The sequence below is a fragment of the Pantherophis guttatus genome, chromosome 2 (assembly GCF_059756535.1).
Source record: "Pantherophis guttatus breed Tessera chromosome 2, ASM5975653v1, whole genome shotgun sequence".
Classification (NCBI taxonomy): Eukaryota; Metazoa; Chordata; class Lepidosauria; order Squamata; family Colubridae; genus Pantherophis; species Pantherophis guttatus.
Window position 1 is genome coordinate 118299732 of NC_142064.1, and position 9065 is coordinate 118308796.

The window sequence follows — 9065 nt, forward strand, 5'->3', positions numbered from 1 at the left end:
CACCGGGAGCCAGTGCAGCTCGCGCAGGAGAGGTGTCACACGGGAGCGTCATGTTGCTCCCATAACCACCTGCGCGGCCGCACTCTGCGCCAGTTGGAGCCTCCAGGTGCTCCTCAAGGGGAGCCCCATGTAGAGAGCGTTACAGTAGTCTGATGAAAAATCCTCCCGGTCACGGCCGTCAAGTGCTCTTCTAAAGACAGCTGTGAATCCAGGGGGACACCCAAGTTGCGAGCCCTCTCCGTGGGGGCCAGGGATTTGCCCCCAATAGTCAGCGATGGCGTCAACTGACTATATTGGGACGTCAGAAACCACAGCCACTCGGTCTTGGATGGATTGAGCCTGAGCCTGTTCCTCCCCATCCAGATCTGCACGGCCTCCAGACACCAGTCATTAAGTGCAATGTTATATGACTCTGGCTTGCAGCTTCCTGCTGGCTTCTCCATTGATTTTGTCGGAATCCAGCTGTGAAGGTTTTACATGATGATCCCGTAACTGCAGAATGCTCTGACCATTTAAATGTGAGCTGGTCACCAACCGTCTGAATCACGATCACCTGGCCATGGAATGCAATGGCTGTGACTTCAATGACTAGTCATAGGTCTCAATTTTCAGCCCTGTCATAACTTTGGTCACTGAATGAGTGGTTGGTAAGTGAGGACTACCTGTAGAAAGCATTCACCTTGCACAGCTGGCAAAAGCCAACTCTCCCAGTACATTGACCTCCAGGAAGAGAGTGCTAATTCTGTGTTTTAAACTTAGATCTATTGCTCTTTTGAAAGATCACTAAGTATATTATATACAAACTGTTCCAAAAGAACGCAAGGCTCATGTCCATCTGGAAAGTACATAATGCATGAAAGGTCTTGTTGGATTCACTAGCCCAAGCCAAATCACCCTGAAAGGCAAGGCCCAGTGCCCAGAAGTGATAGGCTGTTCCCATAATAACTAAAGGAGAAAAGGAAAAGCATTAGTTTGAACCAAAACAGTGAAAGAGGAATGTAAGCCTGTGGTAGATGAATTGTAGCAACAATTAATGGGGTATCTCTGTGCCATGGAATATGAATGTTTGCCACAAAACAAATCAGGCAGAAGGGAAACTAAGCAATAGTTTATTGTTCACTCTACAGGGGTGGGGATTTAACATATTAATTCCAGTTATTTCGAATAGGAGAGGGGCTGAAGTGAATCATCTCTCCATGGCAATTTGTTCTGTCAGAGGCATTGTGGGTTTGGAAGCATTTCCTTTGCAAACCCCACTCCTACAATATGTCACATTAGTGGAATTTACCCCACCCAATGGCCTCCGGAATGGTGGGATGACAACTGGTAAGAGGACATTAGATTCGGAATGGCCTAGTTGGAGTGCCATTGCCTATCAGCTATCCTGATCTTTTCCTAATGTGGATATGTGTGACATGGATTGGAGAGTCACTGAGGGATAAGAATTGAGGATTGGATACAGGTCAAATCTTGGGAGAATTTAGAAGGAATCTTCTGGACACTCTGAGAAATGGTGGAACTTGGAGCAGAGAAGGCTTTGGCTGGCCACAAAATGGCTGCCATTGTTGGCAGGGTACTGTAGCACAAAATACCATTTTATCAGAGAGCAAACTGGGGAAGCTATTTCCTAATCACCTTCTCTAGCTTCACAAAATATTGATTACTGTACCTGTTGGCTTTTGCCTTTTGGGGGTGGGGGGGGGAAGAGAAGGGGCATACTTCAAAGAAAGCTATGGCCTGAAAGCACTCACTATATTTACTTTCTCACAATGCCTGTGTGAGTCCTGGAGGAATAAAGACAATGCTAAGGGGGGTGCTTTGGTTTGCCCACTTTTCATTGGACTTTTTTTTTTAATTAGAAGAATGCGGGGGGGGGGGATGTTGACAAAATAAGGTGATTGCTAAGGGAGAACTTCCCAGGTATACAAAGATTTTTTATGCCATAGGAACCACATAGCCTATTTCTGCCTTACAAAAGGACATGCATGGGGGCTTGGGGAAAGGACCTTCCCATTTTAGTCTCCAAATGCAAAGAGTAGAGAAAGCATCATTCTGAAGCCCTGTTTGCAAATCTGGGCAAAGGAGAGGGGTTTGGAGAAGAAAAGGGGGAAAGAAGCATTTGGGAGTCTACCCTGCCATTGATTCTCCAAAGGACTCCCTTTCCATTCTTTTTCCCTATCATTCCCCACCACCACTCAAGTCCCATATTGGTTAAAAAAGTCCCTTGGTCAGTCCTTCTGGAAATTGAATGTATTCAGTGGGTTGTATAATGAGGAGTCAGTGCAGTATGGATCTTGATGGAAGAATATCCCTGTATCACTTTTGAGTTACTGTAAGGTAGATGGCACTGGAGCAGCGTCCCAGGCTAGTGAAAAGAGGGGCTATCAAAACATCCAGGATGCTAGCCCAGAGGGTACGAACTGGAGGCATGGCCATTGTACACAGCTGGATGCAAGGCATCACACACCTGTTGTGGGAAGAAGAAGAAGGATGGAGAAAAAAGGTTGGCCTTCTAGATAAACCTTCCTCATTCTTCCTTAATTTATACTTCAGTAAGACAAGCAGTTGTTTGACTGAATCTATATCCTGCTTTTCTGCAATGCATTAGATACCCTGTTTCCCCTAAAATAAGACATCCCCTGATAATAACCCCACTAGGGCTTTTGAGAGCATGTGCTAAAATAAGCCCCCCCCCGAAAATAAGCCCTCCCCGAAAATATTTAAATGTATGTGCAGCTGGTCCCTGCCATTTCCTCTGGTTAGGGTTAGGGAGACAGAGCTGGAAATCAGGTAAGACTGCAAGAGGAGCCCCGTCTTGCTCCATGTGCCCCAAAATAATAAGACCTCCCCGAAAATAAGGCCAAGTGCTTATTTCAGGGTTCAAAAAAATATAAGACAGGGTGTTATTTTCGGGGAAACACTGTAGCTAATAACAATTATAATGAAAATGAAAAGACAATACAAAAATAAGACATATGCTCCAAATTATGAAAATTCTAAAACTCCATTAAAGGTATGTGAGCAATTCAGACAAGTAATAAATGAACTTGTACAATTAATATGGAGCTAGTTTGATCTAGTGCAGGGGTGTCAAATTTGCGGCCCATGGGCCAGATACGTTACACACTGGCCATGCCTACCCCTGGTTTAGCGAAAGGGTAAAAAATGTTGTGATACGTCACGTGACAACAACGTGCCATCGCGGATTTGACACCCCTGATCTAGTGGTTAAGCCGTAGTCTAGAAACTGAGACACTGAGTTCTAGTCCTGTCTTAGCCATGAAAGCCAGCTGGGTTACTTCAGGCCAGTCCCTCTCTCTCAGCCCAACCCACAAGGCTGCTGTAGAGAAAATAGGAGGAGGAAGGAGTATTAGATATTCACCACTTCAGTTATTTATAAAAAAATAAAGGCAGGATCTAAAAAACAATCTTAAAAAATGGATAACAAGGAAGGAGTTGGCCCTGACATCCTTGCAGGAATACTCAAGCTTGAGAGTGACACCTGAGAAGGCCCATCTTATCTTCCTACTACTTAAATTAACCAAATAGATCAGGGGTGTCAAGCTCAAGGCTGGATCTGGCCCATGGGGTGCTTGGATCTGGCCCGCAGGGCCACCCTGGAAACAGCGAAGGACCAGCCCGTGGTGCCTCTGCCTGTGAAAACAGAGCTTTTCACTGGCAGAGGGTTGCAGGAGGCCATTGTAGCCAAAAACAGAGCTTGGGAGCTCATTTTCACTGGCAAAGCACTTGGGCAACCACAGGCACCCCCGACAAGTGACATCGAGGTGGCACCCCACCTTGGCCACGCCCACCCTGGCCCCTCAAGGTCAAACACAACTCTGATGCAGCCCTCAATCGAGTTTGACACCCCTGAAATAGATCAATTAAGCCTACCATTTAAATTGTTTTGGACATTATTTTCCATTATATAACATTTTAGAACTAGTATTTAGTACTAGTGCTAAATTTATTTTGTATTTTGCACAACCATAACATTTTCTATTTTGATTTGAAAATCTTTTTGATTTTCATATTACAGAATATGAAATTTCTTACAGAAATTGTTACATTATCATAAAGAAGGTTTGTTTATAATTTTCCTTCTAAAATTCTGTTTTCTGAATACAATGAGGTTTTCTATCCAGAACAAACAGATATATTTTCTTCCATGTAATTACTCAATTTATATTACTTAAAGTCCTCATTTGTTTCAGGATTATGATTCTTTTTCTGACTAACTTTGGTGACAACTTCAGAGTTGCTGTTTTCCCCGAATACTCTGAATGTTTGCATTATTCTTATGGCAACAGTACCATAAGAAGTTGACATTGTAAAGCATACTGGAAAAGTGCAAAGCAGACATTGAAATTAGATGTGTTGCTGACTCATTTCTTCTTTTGTAATAGTCTAATTCCTCAGAATGCCTTAATTCGGCTACACACCGGCTACACCTTGTCTGCCCTCCAGTGACAAAGTCCTTTACTTAAGGGAAATGGTGACAAACATTTCAAGTTTATACCAAATGCATTCACAATTCAATCCAAGATAATGTTATACATATATTTGTGTGCGTGCCCATGCCAGCATAGTGTAATAGTTAAGTTCCTGGAGTAGGAGTAGGAAGACCCATATACTTTCAACCTTAGACCGGGAGAGTCAAAAACACCCATCAACCAACATGCACAGGGCCAACATAGTAAATTATATCCCTAACCTTCAGCGAAGAGATCTTTGTCTTGCTATGGAATCCTATGGGCTGAAAGTAATAATTCTATCCCCCCTCTCTCTCCTTCCCTCCCTCCCTACAATAGGGAAAAGAATGGAGCTAGCTTTAAGGACAGATAGATAAAATGCAGAATTGCTTGCTCATAATTTAATCTACTTAGAGTAGACTGTTCTGTAAGAAAGCAATTGTATTTCTCACTCTTACATGGCACCTCTGGATGACTATCTCCATGCCTTGGAGAAGTTCTTCCATGACTTTCTTCAGTTCCAGTCCCTCAACTCACATGCAGGAACATAGTTTCCCATGGTGGAAATTTGCATGGAGTTGTCCTTGCTGAATTAGTAAGAGACAGAAGAACTGAGATGTAGGCAACAGGTTTTTTAGGGGTAGCGATATCTTGGGCCTCTTCATTTGCTTCAGCACCCTGAGTGGCTCCCTTTCTTTCTCACCATTGTATTTACAAACTCTAGTAATCTTTAACTGAACCATGGTTTGCTGAATTTAACCAGATTTCTAGGTTCATACAATATACTCAGCCATAAACCAGCCAACTGATTTTTCTCCTAGTATGTGGTGCAAACTTAACCTCTGCTGCTGTTCTCCCATAGTCCTATTTGCATACCTCCCAGTGGTCCAGTGGCTTGCTTATATCCCACTCCTTACATGCTTGGAGTCAACAGGAGAGTAGGCAGGGGCAGCAAGAAGAGGGAAAAAGAACCCCAGAAATCATCTAAAGGCCTCCTCAACTGGTAGTGGCCACTGACATCAGCCCATATTTGTGATGTAATGTGGCATTTTCAAATAAAAGATACGGGGAGTCCTCATTTAGCAACCACTTCATTTAGCAATTGTTTGCAGTTACAATGGTGATTAAAAAGTAACTTAGTAACCAATCTTCTCATTTATGACTTTCATAGGTCTGTAAAGAAAAGTTGAAGTAAGATTGTAAGCACAGTTTTGGTTTCACTTAGCAACAACTTCGCTTAATAACCAAATTGTGGCTCCAATTGTGGTATTCAATTGCTAAATGAATACCTGTACTGTAATTTTCTTGCCAGGTTGTACCCTATCTCTCAAGTCTGTACAGTCTGGCATATTCCTTCTCCCATGTTCTTCTCCTGTCCAACAGAGGGCACTGGAGTCAATAGTTGGGTTCTGCTGCTGCTTTCCATGGGATTTATGGCTACCAAAGAGAGACATGAGAACGCTACTATAATGTCTGCTTATGAGTGAAAAGGTTTGGAGTCCCATAAACAATGTACAATGTCCACATGCTGTGGAAATTTCTATGGCCAATTTAAGTCCTACAAACCCTCCCATACTGTAACCCTCCTACAACCTGCAGGAGGGACTTGTTTCCATACAAAATGTCTTTTCTCTCTTACCAAGATCTAGACTGCAAAAATCCAGATACCAATAAGTAGGGCTTTCTCCGGTGCATCTATTGGCCATCTAGATCTTGCAGTCGAGCTCTGGCAGCTCTATTATGTCAGCTCTGCTGGTATGAGGTCTGAGGTGTGGGAAGGATATGGTCAGAGAAGTATAATAATGCAGGAAAAAAGAAAAGTTGGGCTCAGGTGTGCCATGGGGCAGAAGTTGATCTCCAGGAGATGCTGGTGGAGAGTCCCAGAAAGTCACATTCCAGGGGGCTGAGAATCTTATATGTGGTGTCAGTTGCTCACCTTTTTTCAGGCATGTAGGTCAGCCTTCCATAATCTTTTGATTGACTGGGTTAGGGAAAAATGATGTAGATGAAGTTCAAAACTTTCCTCTTTGTGATTGCGATTTGTCATTTATGACACACCTCATATCCTCTAAGGTAGCATGTGATAGAAGGAAGATTGGTGGTAGCCAGAAACTGATCTTTCAAAGCCCCTTTTTTGCATTGGGTTCACACAGTGCAGATGTGGCTGGCTATTGATGGCTTGCTGTGTTGTATAAACAGCTAGTGAGGTTATTTAATGGTTTGGTTGGTGTGTTATATGAACCTAGACAAAATAAAAATTCTACAAAAAATTTATCTTCATTATATCAACATATACAGATTGGTTTTTGTTTTTTATTTTTAAATCAGTCTATAAGTAGATTCCTACTATCTTCTTCAGAGATTTATTTTTTGCTACCCATTTGAGTTCCAAGCATTGGATTCCTAGAAGTCTCCTATTCAAGTCCTCACCAGATCTGTCCCTGCTTATCTTTTTTAAAGATCAGCCGAAATCATCTAGTTCTGCTGTTTGCCTGTAGGTATCCAAACCAAGGTGATTAGATTAGTTTAGTAAGCTATTATCAAGGTAATCATGGACCAGAAAGTTGTACAGAGATAATTACCCATAGGGATACAAGTAACCTGAGAACTACCTATTGCAATGGTTGATAGTTCTCCTACTGATGAGTAAGAGGTTGCTTTGTTTTTAAACCAACCAGGAGTACAAGTTAGCTGGGAGTTCCAGTAGGTTCAAGTGATATTAGGAAAGAAAGCCAAAAGAAGATGCTCACCAGATATGGAGGCAGCCCAGGCAGGCAAAGAGAAAACCTGAGCATAAAGAGACTGGCACAGCACAGAGCAGTGAGATAATACGGTAGCACCAAAGGCGGGAGCTCTCAAAGGTGATGTCACTCCAGGTCCAAATCCGATCAAAGGTACGGAATGAGGAAGGTTCTGCAAGGATGTCGGAGAATTCCAGCTATCAAGAAGAACGGGAATCTGGTTACTAAGGCTTCCTGACTGGATAGATTAAATTAGATTAGGCAGAGCAAAGAACCTGGACTCTGGTTATCTCTGTGTGTAGACATAGTCTTGTCAAGCTGTTCTGCAGAAGATAACCCATGAAGCAAGAAATACACAGACATTAAGGAATTTTAATGCAAGAATAAGCAGAGAATTTGGGCAACTGCAATACAAAAGCCCAGCCCTAATTTATTAAAAAGTTCATTATGGTGGAATTTCTTTGACTCTCTTCTTCCTGAGCATTAGCAGCCTGGACTGAACTGCTAGTAATGAGGTAAATTACTAATACATTCCATTTCTTTCTCTGTTCATTATGTCTAATATTCCGCTTTCTTTCTGAGATTTCCCCATAAATGCAGGACCAAGTGTGTGTGTATGAAGAGAGAGAATGACTGACTACTGATGGACTTTGAGACATATTATAAGGAAATCAATCAGGAAAGACAGAACATTTGGGGCTGAAGTAGGGAAACATAAGTAAGCCTGAATTTCAAAAGTGGGAGGAGACTGGGTTTTAAAGAGAACATAGTTCCCTTGCTGGATGGCATGGCTTTTTACAGAGGTGTTCTTACATCTTGGACAGCCCAAACATGGTTATTCCTTGGTTCCCCTTCTTACCTTTAGATGTTGGTTGATCCCATGTGGATCTCGGGGATCAATTTTGGGTGGTATGTCGACAGTGGATTGCAGGAGCATAGTTTCTGGTTCTTGCAAATGAGGATCTTCTGGATCTAATTTATACTCCACCAAGTATTTATCACTGATCATCTTGAGAGTAGCTCAAGGCTTCTCAGACTATCGGATCCAGGGATGCTGTCAAGCACCTCCTAATACATGAATCTGTGACACTTTCCCTTTTTTACAACACTATGTTTTATTCTGAAATTATCCTCCCTGTCTGTCTATCGTGCCTCTTCACACTGTCTTTATTGCTATACGGGAATCTGACTCCAGTTCTATTCTCAGCTTCAGCCAACATAGATTGGAAGGAAAGGCCAGTCAAGGAGGGTGGATCTTGGCAATTGCACACCCCCACCTGGTATTTTCAGCTATGGGGCAAGCCACATGTATAGGGACAAGGGTTATAAATATGCCACTGTCCCAGTGATCCTTTGCTGGGAGACGGAAATGGGGGGAGGAAGGAAGGCCAGCTAAATATACACGAAGCCAGGCTATTCTTACAACTGGGATTAGGATGGGGTTCCATGGACTAGAGCAGAAGAATTCCAAGGCACAATCATTATGCTGATGCAGCCAAATGGGTTTCATCAATGTGGGGCGCCATCTAATGGCCACTGAACTCCTCATAGATTTACAGAGTAATGCGGAAGTGAAAAAAAAAGATGTTTTTATGCAGAAATTGCTCAATATTACTATTACTATACATAGTAATAATTAGGAATACAGTAATTCGCACGTTATCTGGATTCATGTACTGTGCAAAGCCTTAGTTTATTAAATAAACTACAATTGGCCAAGTTTACAAAATGTGCTAAACCATACATTATAGCTTAAAGCTGGAATACTTAGGCTCAGACAATATGCTAAGCCAGAGCTCCCCAACCTTTCTGGCTTTGCGGCCTGGCCGGGGTTGGGGAAGAGGGGATGGTT

At 42.6% G+C, this 9065-nt stretch overlaps 1 protein-coding gene across 1 annotated transcript; it reads right to left on the reverse strand.

The window, feature by feature from the left end:
* Positions 1 to 2175: 2175 nt before the first annotated feature.
* Positions 2176 to 8517, reverse strand: LOC117675508 (caveolin-2-like). The gene is made up of 3 exons (XM_034434218.3): positions 8073 to 8517; positions 7223 to 7410; positions 2176 to 2467 (listed from the first exon to the last, which is right to left on the reverse strand). The coding sequence occupies exons 1-3, from the start codon at positions 8220 to 8222 to the stop codon at positions 2317 to 2319; spliced, it is 489 nt and encodes a 162-aa protein (XP_034290109.2). The 5' UTR covers positions 8223 to 8517; the 3' UTR covers positions 2176 to 2316.
* Between the last annotated feature and the right edge of the window lie 548 nt (positions 8518 to 9065).